Raw genomic sequence first — 21,846 nt, 5'->3', positions numbered from 1 at the left:
TTATGGAGGTTTAAACTTTCGTCTGATCATGGAAGTGTCGGATCTACTGGAAAAAAGAATACCGCAAACTTCGAAAACGAGCCTTGGGTTTATACAAATTTATAATCTTTCTTTTGTGGGTTCAAACACGGGCAATTGGTTAAAAAAAAAATGCTGGATTTATACATAGGTGGACGTATACAGGAAAACAATAGCATCCAATCAGGGAATATAATATGTTACACAGAACAAAAAAAAAACTTTCCCATTTATTGACTGTAAAATCATCTTTTACATGAAAAAATTAGCAAATAATTGGCTGACGCTAGAGTGGGCTTATATTTAAATGTATACGTCGCTGCTTCGTAAGTTGCACTTATATGGGGTGAGGTGCTGTAAAATGTGAAACTGAGACTGTTTCTTCCTCAATGTACTATTGGGTATTTTACTGGTGCAAATGTTCAAACCGTTTGGCTTCATTTAATTGACTTGATGTAATTAGTTTTATCCATTTTTCCCTGATTGAGGGAAAATTAATGCGCCTACAAATTTCAGTGTTACAAATAATGAAAAAAGAACATTACAACCTACGTACTACTAATTGCTTGGCATTAAATTTTTGGCCAACAAAATATTTGTCACTTATCCATTTCTAAAAATCCTTATTTCGGTTATTTTTTCGTTTTTCAGTAACTTTTCTACGTAAATGGATAAAGTTGTCAAATATTTTGTCGGCAAAAAATTTTTTTGGTGCAAAAACACTTTAAACAACTTTACGCTGTAACTTTTCAGTATAGACGAAAACTCGATGAAAAGTGTCGAGAATTTTAGTTCAGTGACCAACATCTACAATACTAAAATTTTCAACAAACTCTTTTTTTTTACCAACCAACTATCTTCAACCAACTTATTTTTTCTCAACTAAGTTTTGTCGCCGATTGTTGCTGTACATTAAGAACAAAAACTCCCTAAAGGATATAAAAGTTGGATATTTTCAGCTTACTGTTAAATTTTTACGAATCTGCTGGTACTTTTTAGCGATTTTATTTTATACCTGGCCTATTGTGATTAGTTAGCCTTTAATTGAACTTGCTGTAATCACAGAGCCTGATTCGTACTCGACCCCAGATCTCTTTAAGATAAACTCGAAAGTACTTTCGAGGTTTTAATCTTAAAGAGTTCTGGGGACTAAAATGAGCCTGACCATTATTTAAATCAAGTAACAAAAACGAATGCAATCAATTAACAAATATTGCGAAATTCAGTATCCATTTTTACCAACAACAAAAAGATTTGTAAATTACAAATTTTTATTAAACAGAAAAAACAAAGAGCAAATAAGTAATTTCCAGTAAATGTTATTTTCGCAAATTGACATTTTTAGGAGTTTTGGCGTATTATTTCACGCTTAAAAAACATATTCGCGGAATCATATTTGATGTTTTATTACTCAATACCCTTAACGTGACTACCTTTCTCTTTAAAATATATTATTATCCGCAAAAAATTTTCTCTTCAATTTCTTTATAACTAGAGCCTCGTTTCAGCGTCAAACATTGTCGTCATCAAATATTTATTTAACATCTGCGCCAATAAAGAACTTAATGAACCAGCCTCGTGTTAAATGCTTCTTGAAAACGAGTTTCCACTCAATATAAAAACTGAAAAAAGTATCGACGAATTAATATCAACGGGGATGAAATCTCTTCGTTATTTTACTATTTGTTCGTATTTAACTAATTAGCCTGCTTATCTGTTCTATTGTTATGTTATTTTTGTTTACTTATATACACCTTACACGCCTCACCCGCCTACTTCCTTGGTCACACACACCGACACGACTTTTATCTACACTTTAAAAACAAATTGGTTAGCTCGTATAAGCAGGAAAAGGAAAACAGTCGTGATAGATCTTGTTTCGAACGTTTATCCGCACGGGTTGGTAGCAGATGTCAACAACGAACATAAAATATATTATATGAACGATAAATAATAAACAAAAAATGTTAGATTATATCAAACAAAACATTAACAGCCTGGTGCCCACTATCTTTTGTTGTGATTTGAGAAAACTAAGCACAAATTAAAAAAGAAATTTGCTTGATACTTTAAATAAGGTTAAACACGAAAAACGTTTAGTAGGCTGGAAGAGATTTGTTGTAAGAATGGCTAATGAAAGCCATGCTGTACACCGATGTATCACTGCACGAAGATTATCACTGGATTACGAGATAGAAAAACGTCATATACACATGGCTTGGAACGAAAACATCTCTTTTGAAGTATTCGAAACACCGTTACCGGCAGGCGTAACGTTGCAACCATCCGAGATAACGTTAAAATGTGACGAAAAGTCGTTGTTAGTAGATTTAAAGGTTAAATGTAAAAACAAGTTGAAAAAGAAATCACAAACGAGAAAAGTGACACGGAAAAACTTCCGAGATTACGTGAAAAAATATGGAAGATATAAACAGTACGTAAAAGTAGCATTCACAGCGAGTTGGGTAACAGGTTGCACGTTACTTATGATATGCTTACTTTAAAATATTAATTGAACGAACATAATAACACACACTGTAGGGAATACAGTTAAAATTGTTGAACAAGGAAAAAAAAAATATATACCATTTTCCAAAAACCCCAATACAGAATTATCATTCTTTCCATTACTTTTATACAATATTTATTTAGTGATATAAATACACGATAAGAAAATATATTTATCTACAACAAAATTTAAAACACAAAATCGCTGCAACGCAGCTACGAGAAGACAATGATATCACATAAGAGCAGGACGTTCGTCGTAAAGATTACACCTCAAAACAACAACAGCGAATGCGTGTGGGAAGACGATGTAAACAAAATCTCACTGCCACAATCAAACGCGTGAGAGCACAAATACAGATATTGTAAAAGATTAATATTGATATGTATAATAATAATAATAAATTATATACTGAATAAGTTTTAATAAATCCTAGTACGTTTGAATTCATTTCATAATTCAATATTTTTCATTCAATAAATATAATGCTGTTTCTTCTTCGTTGATACTTGTACAAGATTTAATTTAACGAGTATAATTTACAGACCAGAACTAATGAGTGTCTTTTTCACAGGGCAGATACATACTTCGTAAAGACTGGAATTTTAGCCGTATTACCATCGCTATAGCCATGAGTTACTTTTTCTCTCCTACAAATAAAAATAATAAAGCGTAGTATGAAAAAAAATTCCAGTATTTTCCTGATCACTAGAACAATGGCACTCCCAACATTGCAACTAAAAAAAAACTGGCTGATGATTTGCCTACCGACGAGCAGAAAAATGTATTCCGTAAGGGTAGAGAAGTCCATTACAAACAATAGTGTCGATTTTTTCCGCCTATGCGAACGAATCCCGTCAAAAATAGACATTGAAACACCTTCTGTACGGAAAAGTCACAGTCACAAAATTCATCATGAATTACGAATGACTGCATTTTTTAGCACAGAACGGTACTTATGAGGAAGTCGTAGCATACATGTCAATAGTGTCATACATGTCACATTAGTCATCAACGTCACTTACCAGAACGTTTTAACGTGTCAACATTCCGTCAAATTATCGTCACCGTCCAAAAGAAAAATAACCGCCACCGCCAACCTACAGACAAAAAACACATTTTATTTTATTTATTCATTTATATTTAGGTACCAGATCCCAAAAGTTTACATAAAAGAAAATGTTGTGGCATAGGTCGATAATTATCGTCATTGTGTATCACCTGTTTCAGCAACTAACTACTGTTCATGTAAATTTTATTACACGTATTCTGTTCGTCTCTGTACAAACCTTAAGTCGCACGCAGCAAGTAATACTGCACGAAATAACAAATGTGATAGATTTTTCCTTACCCCCTGCAGAGTATATCCTTTCTGTAGTTCATCGTTGAAGTTTCAGTACGTTCAACAAGATCGAAAAAACTTATTAAAGAATTTTCTACTATCTAAAAATGTATGTTTTCTCTTTCTTACCTTTTGTGCTTCTTGTTCATCTACCTTAGCTAACACTTGTGCTATCTGTGACGGAGTGAAGTGTACCAACGCAGTCAAAACTTTCGCCATTTGCTGAAATTAAAATTAGCTTCATAAAACAACAGGGCTTTAATATGAAACAGATCTTTTTAGATTTGCTGTAGTAAAGGTTTTAACCTCAATTACTTTCTCACAAAAATAATGATTGAAAAATTGATAACAAGAAAAAGGAACCAAGTTTCGTACCTTTCTTTGTTTTCCCATCATATAGTTGAACAAAATATTTCGCAAATACTAAAAGAACATTTTAAAGTCACAGTGAAGGAGAGTTGAAAAAAATTCACACTGACAAAAATAAACTGTGGCGCAAGGTGTTTTACGGGTAACCGCAATGATGCTGATATTTTCCATTGTTCTTCTGAAATCACGTGTTTTTTTTATAATAAATGAAACTAAAATACAGATATATTAATATCCACAGAAAAATATGTTGTACTTATTCGTAAATAAGACCGGGTTATTTGAGATAAGGCTTTCTTACAGTCCAGTCTACCATTTTACTTTTCACTGTCCGGTTACCATCTTAAATGTTTACATAAACAAGTGATAAGCAATACATTACCTCGAATTCCAATGGTTGTGGTGTTTTTGGCGAAGAACTATTTGAATCATTCAAACTTTCGTCCAAATACAGAGTTGCTGGACGATTCGGAGGAGTGCCCGGTGATTTCTCCACCTATAAAGTCAGCACACCGGGTGTAAAAAACAAACCAACATATTAACAATACGAAGGAGTGCGTTTGGTGTATAACAACGGAGATAAGATAACAATAATCAACTCGTGTAAACAAAGGCTTACGGGATGGAGCACAAACATCCAAATTTTTTCATGTAATTTTCGTATAAAGTGAAATAAAGTTGGGGTACTAATACACGCGGCAACTCAATTTTACGTAAATATTTTCTCCCTTGCTTCGAGATAAAAAGCGATTTTTTTGATTGGCGAAAATTAATACGCGCAAAACAAGGGATTCATATGATTGGCGAAAAATAATGCGCGCGAAACACGAGTTTCACATGTTTGACGAGAATGATTATTAGGTACGTACCTGCATGGCTAAAACCTTTTCTCTTTCGCGAAGTGATGACAGTTCTTTTGTTAAAGAAACGACTTTCTCCTAAAAAAAAATAAGCAAATAAATGTGGTGAAATTAGTCGAGTAAAATACAGTTATATGGCTTCAACATTTTCATATCAAGACTTATTTTATAAAACGTTTTTGTTATGCACATTCATGCCAACTACGTGAAGTCGTATTAACGTGTTGATAGAGAGAATGAAAAATGAAATATTATATACCAACCTTTAATTGAGCGACATCAGATGATTCCTCGACGTCAGACTAAAACACAAAAATAAAATTTTAATTCGGGAGGCTATGATAGTACACGTGTTTCTTCCTTCTTTTTGAAGCAATTCTATATTTAAATCCAGTCTCAAAGTAAGTAACCCCTAACCTTTTTTTATATTATCGTATTTTATTTGAATGAAAAACTTTTTTTCTAAAGAACCATCTAACAGATTACTTAATAGATTATCTTGTTTTGGTTCCTTAGCTTTCCTAATTATTGATCTAACCTGTCGCTTAGCAGTGGCTTTTGATTTCAAGCAAATCTCAATATTACGTTTGCTTAGTATAAAAACATGCGACTTACACCAGGGTTACTGCTACCACGACTCCCGGCATCCCCTTCGTCACCATTCAACATATTCACACCTTTCTCTGCTAGCAATTTCCTCAATTCGTTCTTTGTTTTCTTCAACTGAAGCTTATATTTCTTGTCTTGAGCTAACATATCGTTACGATGTTGGTCCTCCAAGTTTTGAATTTTGCTGACGTAGCTTTTCTCGATGTCATTCATTTGCTCGCTCATCTTTAACTCTGCTTCTTCCACGCTAACATCTTTCTGTGAAGCGCTCACTAATTCTTCTTCGTGTCTTTTCACCAGCTCATCTAGCCTTTGCAAATAATCTTGCTCCAACGATTCAATTTTTGTTTTGCACTCAGCCTCAATCGCCTCCTTTTCACACTGCAGCTCGTCGATTTGCCGTTCCGACTCTTCTCGCAGTTGAATCATTTCACCTTCCCGTAAATGTAATTCTTTTTGGAATTCCATGATCTGTTCATCGTACTCAGTGATGATTTTACGTTCGTCTTTCTGTGCGATTTCAATAGCCTCTTGCACAGCTTCTTGGATTTCACGATCTTTACCAGAAAGTTGCGTTTGAAACTCTTTAATCATTTGTTTCACCCTTGAGCTGTATTCGAATTCTTTCTCTTCAACCTTTGCTGTTAATTTCTTCTCTGTACCTTCCATTTGTTTCGTCACTTCGTCTCTCACTTTCTTCAATTCAATTTCGTGCTCTTCTTTCAAATCCGCTTTCTGACTTTTTAAAGCCTCCATTTTATCCACAATCATATCATCAATCTTATCCTCTTTTTCTGCAAGCTCAGCACATTTAGCTTTCAACTCCTCTTTAACTATCTTTAACTCGTTATCGTATTTCACCTTCTCTTTGCTACTGTCAAACTGCATCTCCTCTGTTCTCTTTGCAAGCACTTCTTCGTGGAGCTCTTTTAGTTTATCTGTCTGTGTTTGAAACGACGACAACTCTGTTTCCAGACGTGATTCTAAAACTTGTTTTTGTTCTTCCAGTTCTTTGATTTTGTTCTCCGCCGCAGAGATTTTTTCACCATAGTCTTTTTTCATCTTCGCTATTTTCGTTTCGGCTTTTTTCTTTATCTCCAAAAGCTTCGATTTGTTCGATTCGTCACTTTCAGAAACCTTTTGGAGTAATTCATTTTCTTTGTTCTTGTCTATGTTTTTTAATTTATCCATGTGTTGATCTTCTAAATTTCTTAATGCTTCTTCGTAGTGTTGTTTTGTAGAGCTGTTTTCGTTTTGAAGATTACGAATAGTCTCCTCGTAGGAGTGCTCCTGGCTATTTAACTTCTGTTCCAGCTCACCTTTCTCTCTCAATAGTTCGGATAACTTTTCGTCTATCTGCTTGCTGGTGCTTTCGCCCGACATGACTTGTAATTGAAGTTCTTCAACATGTCGCTTGCTTTCTAAAAGTGTCAATTCTAAATTGGCAACCTCTTTCTCAGACTTTTCTTGTTGTTGGTTGTGTTCGGTTTTGACTTTCTCCAACTGCGACCAAGCATCTTGCTCCCGTGACTTATACACAGAGAGTTCCTTTTCGAACTGTTCGCTACTTTCACTAAGTTTAGAGTTGGTCTCGCTCAATTTGAATTGTAAAGAATGGATTTCCTCGTCTTTTTCAGAAATTTGATTATTAAGCGAGACTTTCAAGGATGCGGATTCATTCTTTAATTGTTCAACAATCTCACTGTGCTTTGCTTCTGTCTCCGTTAGTAAAGTTTTGTTCTTCTTGTCTCGATCACCTAAAATTTTCTTCAACTTCTTCTCCGTACTTTGATGCTTCTCCTTAAGAGTATTCATTTCATCCTCATGCTTCTCGGTTAAATCTTTCTCAAGTTTCTCCATAAAGTCTCTGCGTTGGTTGCTTTCCAGTTCTAATTTCTCTGCAAGTTCTTTCTCGTGCTGGTCACTTAACTCTTTAAGCTTACGAGTCAACTCGGATTTATTTAATTGATTTATTTTTTCAAGTTTCTCTTCTAACTCGGTATGATTTTGCTTGCGCATTTCTTCTAGCTTTTCAGCTAGTTCTGCATCTTTCAGTTTAGAGTGTTCTTTTAGTTTGTTAGCCAATTCAGTATCTTTATGTCTACAAATTTCTTCTAGCTTTCCAACTAACTCGGCATCTTTTTGTACAGACAGTTCGTCTAATTTTTCTCTCAGAGTGATGTCTTTTTGCAAGCATAGGTTTTCCATTTGAGCGATATTAACAGATAGTTCGTCAATTTGTTTCAACAAAATATTTCGATCTTCGGCATGACTTTTAGAAAGTTCATTAAAATCGACTGATTTAGTTCGCTCTAGTTCTTCAATTTTTAAATTGTAACTTACAATCTCGGTTTGGTGCTTATTTTGGATAATCTCGATTTCATTATTTAAATTTTCTTTTAAAATTTCAATCTCTTTCTCGTGTTCTTCATATTGGCGTTCGTAATTTTCTTCAAGTTCTTTTACCTTCGTGTTGATGTCTACTACATCGCGTTTCAACTGTTCGTTCTCCTTCAAAATATTTTTCATTTCTTCCCCCTGTAGTTCTTTGGTTTCGTTAAGTTCATTCGTTAATTTAGCGATGAAATCTTCTTTCGTCGACACTTGTTGATCAGCACCGTCCTTCACTTTTGCGATCTCTCCTTCGAACTCGCTTTTAGCTTTTTCCAGTCTTCTTTTCCACTCTTCCGTTAAATCTTGCATCCGTTGGGCATGACGCGTTTCTATGGCAACCATTTCTTGCTTTTGTATCTCGTCGAATTTGGAATTCATACTAGCATCTTGATCGTTCATAAAATCACGAAATTTCTCTTGCCATTCTTCGGAATTTTCTTTTAGTTTGACATCCAACTCGGCATCTTTTTGAGACAACTGTTCCTCCATGTTAACTATTTTTTGTTTATAACCGGCTTCCATAGCTTGTAATTCCTCGTAAAGTTCACTTAATGCATTATTTTTATTATTTAACTCAGTATTATATTCTTCATCTTTTGTTTTAATTTCTTTATTCGCGTGCTCTAAGCTTTTTGACAAAGCGTCGGCTGTGTTTACTTTGTCATGTAACTGCTTAGTCAGCTCTTGTGATTCTTGTTCTACCAGTGTTATTTTTGCTTTCAAGTTCGTTAACTCAGTTTGAAGCATAATTTCTTCTTCTTTTAGACCATCTACCATTCTCTGCATTTCATCGTTCAAACTACATTTCGCCGTTTTTAGTTCTTCGACACGAGAACGCTCGGACGCTAAATTTCCGGCGACAGACTCGAGTTCCGTTCGTAAATGTTCAACGTGACGAAGTTGATCAGTTAGCTCCAACTGCAGTTTTTGGGACCTCATCTTTTCATTTTCAAGTTCAGTCAATTTTTCTTTACTAGCTTTATTTACATTATCTATAATCTGTAAATATTTTTGGATTTCTGATTTAAGATCTTCATGCTTTTCTTGTAGCGTCTCTATTTCTTTCACATGATCCTGAATTTCATTGTCTTTAGTAGCGATAAGTTCATTTAACTCCACCACTTTCTCATTGGCTTGCGCAAGCTCTAATTTTGCTGACGATGCAATTTCGTCTGCTTGTTTTTGCAAAGCTTCCTTCTCAACCATACTATCGTTCAGCTCTTTTATTTTCAACTCGGATTCGTATAAACTCGTATTTAACGACTCTGAACTCTCGCGGATTGCTTTAGCTTGATCAGCTTCAGTTTTCGCATCCTGCAAACTGGTTTCTAGTTCACTGCATTTATTTTCTTGCTCGTTTAATTTATTGCGTAATTCTTTGATCATTTTTTTCATGTCTGATATTTTCAGTTCAAGCTTTCGCGACGCTTTAGCGTGTTCGGACTGCATGCTTTGTTGTGCTTCTTTGATCTTCCCATCTAACTCGTCCCTGTGTTTATTGCTAGCTTCGTTGAAATCTTGAGTTTTCTTCCGTAGCTGTTCTTGAACATCGTAGATTTTTGTTTGGAAAGTTCGTTTTACTTTTGCTATCTTTTCGTTAGATTCATCTTGTTTTTCTTTGAGTTCTTTCGCATGTTGTTCAACCAACTTACTGTACTTAGCCTACAAGAAAATGACATGTAAGTATCGTTAAGTAGATATGCTATTTAGAACTAAAAAACAAAAATGCCGTAAAAGAAGAAATTTTAGTGCAAACTTTTTTTTCGGCTATTACTGTAGGTCCACAGAATCAAATTAGTTTTTCTTCTCATTGTAGTAGCCCTTTGTGATACATTGAAGATAAATGTAAATCTCAAGGTAATTAGATGATCACGCTTTGTGTTTTCTTATTTTTGTTCCCAAGCTAACTTATATATTGGCAATTTCACGAAAATCTCTTCCGTTAAGTTGTGTTTCTTAGCAGACTGACGCAAAAAAAAAGGAATTATTTTTGCAACCCAACAATGGATCAATCACCGGTTGTAATGACGACCACACCTCTCCGTTTTAGATATAAATAAAAGACAAGTTTATACCTGCTCTTCTTCAATCTGTTGTTTCAAGCCCGAAACTTTTCTTTCACTTTCTACAACAAAATAATACACGCAATCAGTACACCTGCATATTTTAGTTTTCTCACACACGTGACTAGATGTGCAGTCAAATGCATCATCTCGTCTCAAAGTAAAATCGTACCTTCTTTATCTGCGATGATTTTTTCGATTTTAGTGTGAAATTTTTCCTCCTTCTCGGCCCATTGATCGAGTTGTTGTTGAAGAATGAGAATTTGGTCCGACTTTTTCGTCACTTCTAATTGTTTTTCTTCGATAGCTTGTTGTTTCTGTTTCTCATTTTCTTCCAATATTCGTTGTAAGTCGTGAACCTACATGAGATTTCACACATCAATTTCGACGTTTAGAAAAGTGGTTCTTAGATATAGATAAATGAGATTCATCAGTCAGATTTTATCGGGCTACTTTGAGGCAGAGTTAATTATATACCCTATTACCGGAGAACGCTCCGGAGTTGACTCTTATCTAATAAAAATACGCCAGTTCCCTGTGTCTGTAACAGGCAAAGTGGATATGTTCATTTTCCTTTGATCTTACCGAAATTTTCTTTGAAGCAACCGAAAAATGCATGTCTAATATGTTAAATTTCTGGAGGTCAATAACACTACTTTAACGTCAATTTCCTATATTAAATTAATGAAGCCGTTACAGTGCACTTAAAATTTTGAGGCCAAATAACTTGGAAACTAGGTGCTGACGTCAATGATTTTTCACCGCGTGGGTAACTAGGGACCACCTGGGATCAATTTGGGTAAGTTTCCGAAACCTGGGTCCCCGAATCCGTTTCGGAATGGACGGGTTGTTGACGTCATCACAAAACCTTCAAACCCCAATATCTCTGCAACCGTTTGTCAAAAGTTCATGTTACTATACATTTTCTTGATCAGCATTTCAAGATCTTTACGATGGATGCAACGGGTGTACGAATTTATGAAGAAATTTTTTTGGATTTTTTAGTAGGGACTTTGATGACGTCAGCAAAATTTTTAAACCCTTATATCTCCTTAGGCGTTTGTCAAAAACATACGATACTATACATTATTTTTATCAGCGTTTCAACCTCTACACATTACAGACAACGAATGACTTTCACCAATCTTCTTTTTGAATATGCACTGCTGACGTCAGCAAAAAATCTAAAGCAACCTATTTTTCCATTTTTATCCTGGCGCAGTGGATTTTTCCACGGGCTTTATCGACTAGTATCTAATAAACGCACTTCGAGTTTACTGACTTCGTAAATTAAACAAATTAGCACGACCAATTAAATCATATAAAAAAAATAAAAAGGAAAGAAAAGGAAAGAAAATATATTTTATGATCAATTTTTTTCACATTAATAAAAAGAGTAGCACGCTTACAGGTAAGATATTTTCCTAACGCCACGCCCTGTCGCAGGGCCTGGCGTTATTTCCTACCTTGTTTGCAAATGTGTCTTTCACAGCAGCTTCTTTTTCTTCAAAGAACTTTCTTAATTCTGCTTCTTGTTGCGTCAACGCTTCCGATAACACCTCTTCTCTCATCTCTTTCGATACTTCATGTCGAATATGATTCTCCATTTTCTCTTCTTCTTCACGCATTCTTAATATGGTGACATCTCTGTTATTCAGTTCATCACGAAGCAGATCAAGTTCCGACCTGAGATCATCTTGTTCAGTCATGGAGTTCTGCATGTTGCTCATCACTTCTTCAATGGCAATTTTTTTCTCTTGATCGCAACGAAGAATGGTGGCATGTGCTGCATCGTTGTCAACCTAAAAGAATATTTTCTGTAGTAAAAATAAAAATCGATTTTACAACAACTACCCTAAACTTTATTAAGAAAATAAAAATGTAATATTTTAGTGAATCCCCTAAAATGTACCTATTCATCCGTCAAAGCATTCAACCCTTCATAACATGCCCTAGAATATTAGCGCCAGCCAGAAAATTAAACTAACATTAGTGAAATTAACGTAAACATTATGCATGCCTAATCGGGGGTCTTAATGAAAATTGAAAAATCCTATTTGACAATTCTTGAGAAAATTCACATTGAGCATATGCAGTCAACATTATAAATATTTTTTGGCAGCATTTATGGTGAAATATGAACTCGAAAATAGCTGATAACAAAGACTTTCCAAAATAAATAAATAAATTAATAAATAAATTAATTAATAAAAAAATAAACATCGCACGAGTATGTTTGTACCTTTAGTTTATCCATTTCCTTAGTCAAAAAGTTGATCTGTTCTTGTAGAGTCTAAATAGATAATAAACACCAGAGTAATTCGAGAATGTGAATTTTTTCAATCTAAAATATAAATGCAACCTCACCTGAATTGTTTCATTGTGATCATTAACTGTAAAAAAAATGCGAAAATAAAATCATACAAATTAAAAGACAAAAAAACTCTTTAAGATAGCGTGGATGTAACAAAAACCTGTTGCCACAAAGAATTATAAGTTGTCTAGAGATTTACCTGTCCCATTCACAACTGCTACTGAAGAAGCAACATCCTGAAAAAAAAGGTTGACATTTCCATATACATGCTTTTAAAAAGAGACTTTCTTTCAACACAGATTAAAATGATTTTTTAAATTTTTCACAATAAATGATCATACCACATCTGATGCAGGTGAAGAAAGTCCATATTTAGTTTTGAGAAGTTGAACCTATGCAAAAACATATTTAAGTACTATTGAATATTTGTGGATCTGGTAAAAGACGATTATCACTAATTACGACAGTCTGTAAAAGTAACCAACAGGGGAGATTGTGCTAGTTGACACAACACATACAATTTGCTCTTTATCCAGAAACATCCTAACATTTTTTTCACCGCCTCACATAACACTCATTTGTTTGTTTTTGTAAATTTATAAGTGGACTTACCTGTGTTTGCAGCACAACAATCTGGTCATCTTTTTCTTCTAAGTTCAATCGCAGAGTTTCCTCAAGATGGCGTTTACCTTCTTGTTCAAGTTCAATTGTCTAAGTTTTTAAAGACAAGTTTTTAGGTGTTTACATAATTCCAGTAAAATACAGTACAATATCCCCATGCAAAAATGATATTAATACATATGTTAAACAAACATTAGAAAAAAGGGGGAGTTTTAAAGTATATATAAAACTATAAAATCATACGAAACTAAAAATCTCACCCTACCTCCTTTAGTTCAGATATCTTTCTCATTTGCTTATCTTGTCCAGAAGTTAAAGTGCTCTATAAAATCAAATTAATCCAGGTATGCTTATTAAGGAAGAACTTTGACAAGATAAACTATAAAGCGAATTTTTCCTCTTTTTTGCTTGCCATAAAAAGTTCCTAAAATTGAAATTGAACTTTTCCTATTTTAGCCAAATAAAAAAAACATTTTTAAAATCTTGTATGTGGAGGTGTGGATATAAGATTTAAAAAAGATTGTGAAGCATTTTTATTTTCTTAGCCATGTTTACTTTGAAGAACAGCTGATAGCTAGCTGCAATCATTGATTTTCCTCACTATGTCTTTTTCAAGCTTAAAACCACAATGTTCAAGAACATTTGGAAATTATATCTACTGTAGGGTACTAAGCCTAAAATTGCAACATCTAGGACATTTACTCTCGCTTGTTATCAAACCAAACTGTGAAGCTGTAACTGCCAGTGTTAATCTATTTGTGCTCACATTTAAAAACATATACAATCCATAATAATTGTTTCTGACAATCTTGTCACAATTAAAGACCAGAAAAGACAATTCAAAATAACATACTTCAAGTTTCTCTTTATCTTTATGAAGTGCTTTGTAAGCATCCACAACCTAAGAAAGAAGATTGTCAAGAACAAATTAAAATATATTTAAAAATTCCAGAAACTTTCCTTTTTTTGAAAAATGGTATTAAATAACAACAATGTTCAGCCTTTCTAATTCATGTCAGTAATTGACAATTTTCAATGCTGTTTCTAATGTGTTAAACAAAGCAGGCAGGCAAATAAACGACGTTGGCATTTTTTGAATAAGGATAACAAATAGAAGGGCTGATAATGTTTAAATACAAATGTACTATAGTATAACGAATATGTGGTAAAAAATTATTTTTTTACCTCTGAAAATTTCCTTTTATATCTTTTTAAAGTCTTATCTTGTTTTCTATACATTTCTCGAAGCTCATTAATCGTCAAGTGTTCCGTCCGCATTGATGCATCAACATCTGATTCAACATCTGATCTTTCTTCACCAGGCACTGACACATTTGAAGAGGTGGAAGACCTGCGTTGCCGTCGAGGAGTTGAATTCGAAAAGGATTGATTTGGAGTACTTTCAGAAACAGGTCCACCTGGCTCAATAGGTACTGGTGTTGTGCGTCCATTATCTACTGAATGGCGTGGAGTACTACTTTTTGGTCTGACAACTTTCTGCAAAGTTACAGGTTGTGAATCCATTGTATCGTCAATTTTCCCATTATTTTGTGCTTGAGCACGACCAACCTAAATTGTTACAATTAACCATAACAATAAACAAGTAGCTATTTGATTTTTTTTTTCTTGTAGTTAATGTTAATGAAGTATATATGTTTAAGATATTTATAATGAAATTTAATTTTACTTTGTATATTTTATTTATATGCTATTTATTTATTCAGTTATTTATATATTATTATTAAGCCAAACCTCTAGTAGATGGTGCACGCGTGCTAAGACTTCTTGTGGACTTGATTTACAGTGCTTTGGTTGTGGTTCATTATAGGAATTATCTAAAGTGCTGTTATATCTTTCATGACTGTGACCATTGCGATAGTCAATAACAGGGCTTTTAAGTCTTTTATATTTAAATGGAAGTATCTAAAAAAGGATTTAAAACAATTTTTTTATAGTTTTAAATGATAAGGATGTCAATCAGTACACAATAAATTATTAAATTCAGGGCCACAAAGAGAAAGTTTTTTACAGAAAGCATATTTTTTGCATTTGCTCCAGGTTTTATAATACAATTTTTTAAAAAGAATACTTTTTTGTTTAATACTAATGTTGAACGTTTTGAGATCACCCTACTTGAAAATGGAAGGAGTTTTAATCTAATAGGGTTTAGAAATAATTTGTCTTACATTGAAACAGGCCATTTCGTAAGATTTCAGGCAGACGTGCGGTAGATCACACGCCTCTAAAATTCTGCGCGTGCGTTAAAAAAAATTTTTTTTGGCAAAAACATTTTCTTTACCCCTGTACACCGCACAGAGGCTGCTGCTTTGGCGTAAGGAACATACAAAGTGCAAGTTCCAACAATGTACGGCAGGGAATTTAAACCCAAATACAAATAAGTCGTAAGCAGACTCGTTAATTAAACTTTGTTATTACTTGTGGGGCAAACAGATATCTAAATTAAATTAAATTACGGAAAGTCGAACAGCCGCTAATAATAATATTTAATAAACCTTATGTTCGATGAATCATAAAAATTATTATCTAAAAGAATATTTCCTTATTAAAGAAGTTTTTTTTCTTATTAATTATATTATCTTTTAGGTATTTCAACTTAAATAATGCTGAATTTCTTTTAAATTCTACAAAAGGCAACCTTACAATGATTAAAATATTGTTGCATTTTTTTATAAAATCATTAAAATGAAACTCGCAAAGCCTTAATATAGCCTGGTAGCTGGTAAATGGTAGCAATTAAATTCACATTATCAACATTTGGTAAAGACTGCTCACGTGCGATCTATTGTGAGTTCAGTAAAAGAATGATTGTTTATTTTTAAGGTTTATTTAATAAATTTTCTTTGTTATAAATACAATAATTTTTAATTACAACAACGTTTTGCGCGTGCGATAAATCGCACGCCTAAACAAACCTGCACGTGTGTGGGGGCGTGCACGTGCGATCGCACGCCTCTCACGAAATGGCCTGATTGAAATAAACATATGACGAAATTGAAATGTTAGCCATTCAACTATATATGCATTTATCCCTGACTAACAACATGTTAATGCATATGCAAGCACAATATTATCTACATCATCAAAACCGTACATATGTGCCATGGTATATACACAGTTAATATCATATATCTTAAACTAGTAATGTTAATATTTTCAGGCTTTGTCATATAAGGCATGCGATAGCATGCGCACACCTCCGCACACATCTGGTTTACTTTAGATGTGCAAAATATCACACTTCTAAAGTGTTCATTTTTATCACAGACAAGCGAAAGAAAGCACTCCTGAGTTAATCATTTTTATTTTCTCTTGAAATATTCTGAGTTAAATATTATTTTTTGTAAATGATTATTTTCGCGAGCTTCACTAATTTTATAGCTAGTATAATTTTTTTTTCTTTTCAAAAAAGTTTTTCATTAAAGTTAATTTGTTTGTTTCAGGTTTTATCAAGTTAAAAAAGCATATTCGTAGTTTTTGCTTGTCTGCGGCGATAGAAATGCTTTTTTACATTGCATTTTAAAAGCGAAAAGCAGCATGTTTTTTTAGATCGCATTTTAAAAGTTTTTAAAAAAAAAGCGGCGATAGAAATGCTGTTTTAGATTGCTTTTTAAAAGTTTAAGAAGAAAGAACAGTGATAGAAATGCTGTATTAGATCGCGTTTGAAAGAAAGGAGAACGGCAATAGAAATGTTTTTTTAGATTATTACCAGCTTAAAAATTTTTTTACTACATAAAAATATTGCCAACGTAAGTCAGTTGAAATGTATCTCACGTCGCCAGTTTTATTGCCAACGTGAAAAAATTCTAATTGTAAGGGCTGTTAAGAAAGTGCATCATCAGTTTTTATGAAAAAAACTTTTAAAACTTTAACTTTAAATTTTTAAAAAACTTTTCTTCATTTTTTTGTTTCGTATTTCCCATTAATTTTGAAGAGGGCAAGGGAATTTCCCATTTTAATTCAACGCATGGTTAAGCCATAAGTAAAACGAAAGTGAATTTAACGACCTTGTTGTGTCCTCCCAGTTATCTACACGGCTAATAAAAGAAGATGAACAATTATCTTCAGCCGCATTATCTTCTTTAAGATCGCACATCTTGATAGTTTAGACGTGCTGTAAATCACATACTTTGCCTTCATAAATTGAAGCTTAGGCGTGTGGCTCGTCACTCGCATTCAATGTTTATATGACAAAGAATAATTATTATAGGTTTGAACACTTTTTATCATTGGTTTAAACCATTGTGGTATGACATTATTACACAATAAATAAAATGACGATGTCAAATTCCAGTGTCAATAGACGATAACATTTTTATCTTTTGTTTACAAGAATTGGCCACGATTATATGATTAATTTCAGTCTGTGATCTGTATTTTGTCTGTGTTCTATGGATTATGCCAACTGTATCTTCCTATAAACATGATTTCAATTTGTACCACATATTATAATTGGTTAACTATTCTTGGTTAAGTCAATTTTAAAGTCTCCTAAACTCATGGAGTTTGTTCTTTTAAATTATATCTTACAAAAATATTATTTTTAAGTGGTTAATAAATACAGCCTAGCAGAATTTTTTGGGATTTATTAACAATTTCAAATTGTTAGGTGTCTGTGTGTTGAAATAATTAGAAACAGAAATGCAGCGACAAACCTAAAATGGCAATTGAAGTAAAAACCATGGGAACGGCATTGATTTACAAAAAAAGAACTTAAAATGCAGGCTAAAAGTACAACGAGCTTATAAATATACATAAAACGATGGGATTATCAGACTGATAGGATTATTTAATTTTGGGGCGGAGACATTCACCCAACCTATCAGCCAACTCACTTTTGTAATTATAAATGAGGCTAACAAACATATTTTTGAGGACTGCCCAAAAGATCAAGCCTGTATTCGGTATTATAATTTATCAACAGCAAGGCTTGGTTCGAACAGCATGGGATCTATTAGTTGTATTTAGCCAAAAATCGAGTAAGAAGGAATGCTTGAATCATGGGATCCCTGGTTTGTAAGTTGAGCTCATATGGCCAATGCCCCAATGTTTGTTTTAAAAAAAATAAAAATCAATCGTCTCTTTACTACTTTTGCTTATAGCATTTTATGCAACTTCTGCTTTTTCTACTTTGTGAAAAACCTTTTTCCAAGCTTTCATCAGTCTTATATAATTAAGCATACTTCTTTAATACCTTATACCTAAACATTTATGCTTGGGACAAAAAAAAAGAGGAAGAAAATGCTTGCTTAAATGATTTATTACCTCATCATTTTTTCCCCTCAGCGGAGTTTGTCTTCCAGGACTTACACCTTCTACACCATCTGCAATCTTTTGTTTTAATTTGTTGAACATAACAAGGTCGCCTAAAAGTGATATAGCAAGTAAAAGCACTCAGAGCAGATTGTCAGGAATTCGATTGATTAGCTATCGCGACGCCATCTTGATTTCCTGTTGTTTTCTTTTACGCGGCCGCACGCGCAGAATTTAAAAGTATTAGTTTTTGATAAAGTTATTTCTTAGAACAGTGTGACCATACCAGTGACACGACCACATAAAGAACACTAGAAACCGAATACCCCGAAAAAAAAATGTGCGCCCAAGGCGACATGGTTCAGTGAAGTGTGCTGCGATATCAAGCCGTGTTGTTGTAAAATGCAGAAACTTAAGCAACACCTAGCTTTAGCTAAATTTAATCGTGTTTGGTCTGCATGTTCAACATAGTCACATATGGATAGTCACAAGAAAACTACTTACTATGCTTTACGCCTCTGTTTGTAAACCGGGAAGGTTAAAAGTTCAACGGGGTCTGCGTAACGGTGTGCCTTGTTTGTCAACGTATGAAGCAGGAGGCGGGTTAATAATGCGTAGTCCAATTTCGTTTCAATTTATTGTGCGACCACTATTTCTAGAAAGCGCCGTCGCAAAAGTCTTGGACCACGAAAATTGGGACCCCTCTTTTTAGAAAGCGGCTTCCAAAAACGGCGGTGCGTCCAACAAAATATCAACGAGGTTGCACCGAATCTTTCTAGAAATGGGCGTCCAGAGAAAAATGAGCAAAATTGCGCCGACTCTTTCTAGGAAGGGTCGTCGTAATTGTTTTAATGTGTTGAACGCATTTTGTTAAAGCTTCTATAAAACATTTTCATAAATTCTATTTAAAAACAACATTGACATTTCTAATTTAACATGCAGACATTATTTTTGAGCGGCGACGCATTCTAGAACGCGTCGGCGGGAAATATTTGCACCGATGCTTTGTAGAATGCGTGGTCCTGAAGAACTCTGGGCGCTGCTTTCTAGAATGCGTGGTCGAAAAAGTTATTCTGACGCCTAATTCTAAGAAGCACCGCCGTTTTTGGACGCCGCTTTCTAAAAAGAGGGGTCGCAATTTTCGACCACTATTTCTAGAAAGAGCCGTCACAAAAGTCTTGAGCCACGATTTCTAGAAATGGTGGTCGCACAATAAATTGAAACGAAATTGGACTACGCATTATTGGCCCGCCTCCCGCTTCATAGTCAACGCTCCGTCCCAATTATCAAACGCTTTGGAGTTAGTGGCAGAAATAGCAGGAAAGAATCTTATTAGAAAACAACCTCGTCCCAGGACTATTCTACGCCCTGTTGATATTCTGACAGGACGGTCGATTTTTTATTTGTTTTTTTTTTTGTTTTTTTTTTTTGCTTAATTTTTTTATTTTCAAAATTAAATCATTTTTAAGATTTAAATCAGTAAAATACTAGATACCACCCTTTTGAAACGTCTGTTTGAAGCAAATACTATAACTTCGTTCCAACAAATATGTCGGCGGTTTTTATCACAGCATTAAAAATTTTAATGGGTAAAACGCAAATATACAATGAAAGTTTCTCTCTTTATTACGTCAATTTCATCTAATAAGAACAAGCGTTGTCAGCTGAGACGGATGGCCCACTTCAAAAGGTATTTTCAATCTTTAGACGCTCTGGCCAACCGTACAAACGGGACGTCCAAGCGTTGAAAGATGTGTCGACAGACTAATTTCTATATGCTGACGAAGATCATTGCAACTGCTAAGTTAACGAGGATCCAGTGACTAAGGACTTAACTTGACACTAGTAAAGTGATATATAAGGTGGATCTCAAGCAATTCAAACATCAGTACATGTTTTCATATAAGAATGTAATTAATAAGAACATAAGACGGAGATTTACTCATAAATTATTAAGGATCTCTTCAGAATAATCCTTAGACTGAACCTAACCAGAACCTAACCATTTAACAAGGGTAAACAAGCCCTGGGTATGAGGTTGATCATTTCTTTTATTGATTTATTACGCTAGGTTAGCCCTGAGCATAGCAGGTATATTAGAGACAAAGAAGAAAATGGTATGTAAAAATGGTATCAAGTTGTTTTGACCCGATAAATATCCAACACGTTAAAAGCTCTCAATGAGTTCTTGAAGTATTTCTAGCTGCATCATGAGGCAGCATCTCTAGAATGTTTGAAGATTTTAGAAGCGCATAAGAACTGGTTCAAATGTGGGTAGCTTGCTGAGCAACTGAATATCATTAAGTTTGTAAACTCGCTAATAATTCTAGCGCAAATGAATATAGTTGGTACAATGAATAAACCAGACATCCACAAACTATAGCACGACATAAGGAGATGTTCTAGGTAAAAGGAATGTTAAAATAGCATTGGATGCATCTTAATTCGGATATTAAACAAGTTTTTCAACCCTCCAAATCAATGCAATATCATATACAAGTCTGTTCTTCCAGCATTATAGGGTTCCAAAGGACAATGGCAAATGCCAGAACTAGACAACAGAAATAAGAAATAAAAAATAAGTCATCAAATCGTAGAGCGCACCAGTCCTGAAGTAGGGGAATATCAAACCAAGTGTTTCTTTTAAAACCAGCTCAAGAAGAGTTAAACCGGGCCTGTACTACAAAACGACAATTACATTACACCCCAGACAAATGTACCTTCGGGGCAGACGAAATTCATTCTGGGCGCCTCTCAAAACCCTTGTAAGATGGAATCACTGTAAGATTTAAAACCGCCACAGTCAAGATCTGACCTACATAGCTTCCTTTACATAACTAATTTCGTTACGAAGTCAGCACCTTCATGCGAATTAAGCAAAGTCAATAAACATTTTCCCTGGACAAAAAACAACAACAATTGACTTTAGATTTCGGTTCAATGCTGTTCGCTACAGCATTGAGGAAAACATCGTAAACTGAAAAACGGTACCCGTAAATCAACTTGGAGGCAATGGCTGTAAACTTCGGGCTGCAAAAGTTTTTTAAAATTAACTTATTGGTGCACCTGCAGTAATCACGGTGGTGACTGACCACACAACTTTGCACCATTTCTAAAGGGAGAACCATTCGTAGTGAGCAAATTAAACTACACTACCAAGTTTAACAACATAGGGGAAGCCGAAACCAGATTGAGTACAAAAATTGAAAAGTGGGAACAAAGATATACATTCAGTTTGGGGTACCAGTTTTTGATTGCTTTGGCCTGACGTCAATAGCAGATGAGTTCAGGAGTGGTAAGATATATTTGTAGCTATATGCAAATGTGGGACAGGGACAAGACATTCCAAAGAAGATAGCAAAAGGTCCAGCGCGCTTTAATAAAGAAATTTGACAGTATTGACAGTAACAGGCAGCGGAATAATACTGAAAGGGTGGAATAAAATTCTCTTTATTAGCCTTTAGGGAAAGGATATG

The 21,846-nt window shown here is 34.3% G+C and overlaps 1 protein-coding gene across 3 annotated transcripts; it reads right to left on the bottom strand.

Moving 5' to 3' along the window:
• Window positions 1-2,606: 2,606 nt before the first annotated feature.
• On the bottom strand, window positions 2,607-18,599 carry LOC130622558 (golgin subfamily A member 4-like). 3 transcript variants are annotated; one of them, XM_057438025.1, is made up of 21 exons: window positions 18,383-18,599; window positions 14,852-15,022; window positions 14,285-14,668; window positions 13,953-14,000; window positions 13,365-13,421; window positions 13,091-13,189; window positions 12,820-12,870; window positions 12,678-12,714; window positions 12,532-12,557; window positions 12,407-12,457; window positions 11,631-11,966; window positions 10,337-10,523; window positions 10,177-10,226; window positions 5,714-9,763; window positions 5,362-5,400; window positions 5,108-5,176; window positions 4,621-4,734; window positions 4,245-4,292; window positions 3,999-4,091; window positions 3,553-3,627; window positions 2,607-3,177 (listed from the first exon to the last, which is right to left on the bottom strand). In XM_057438025.1, the coding sequence occupies exons 1-20, from the start codon at window positions 18,470-18,472 to the stop codon at window positions 3,592-3,594; spliced, it is 6,036 nt and encodes a 2,011-aa protein (XP_057294008.1). In that variant the 5' UTR covers window positions 18,473-18,599; the 3' UTR covers window positions 2,607-3,177; window positions 3,553-3,591. The 3 variants fall into 3 exon arrangements, with proteins under 3 accessions (XP_057294008.1, XP_057294009.1, XP_057294010.1); XM_057438026.1 differs by lacking the exon at window positions 3,553-3,627; XM_057438027.1 differs by lacking the exon at window positions 14,852-15,022 and having other exon boundaries at window positions 18,383-18,598.
• Between the last annotated feature and the right edge of the window lie 3,247 nt (window positions 18,600-21,846).

Source organism: Hydractinia symbiolongicarpus, chromosome 12 (genome assembly GCF_029227915.1).
Source record: "Hydractinia symbiolongicarpus strain clone_291-10 chromosome 12, HSymV2.1, whole genome shotgun sequence".
NCBI lineage: Eukaryota > Metazoa > Cnidaria > Hydrozoa > Anthoathecata > Hydractiniidae > Hydractinia > Hydractinia symbiolongicarpus.
This window is presented reverse-complemented; position numbering and strand designations above follow the sequence as displayed.

Bases quoted from the DNA above. Each gene is read 5' to 3' on its own strand.
- LOC130622558 (XM_057438025.1), bottom strand. From the start codon at position 18,472: ATGTTCAACAAATTAAAACAAAAGATTGCAGATGGTGTAGAAGGTGTA. The intron at 15,023-18,382 runs GTAATAAATCAT...ATCCTTTTTTAG, and splicing joins TGAGGGGAAAAAATGATGAG to ATACTTCCATTTAAATATAA. The intron at 13,190-13,364 runs GTAGGGTGAGAT...TTAAAAACTTAG, and splicing joins AGATATCTGAACTAAAGGAG to ACAATTGAACTTGAACAAGA.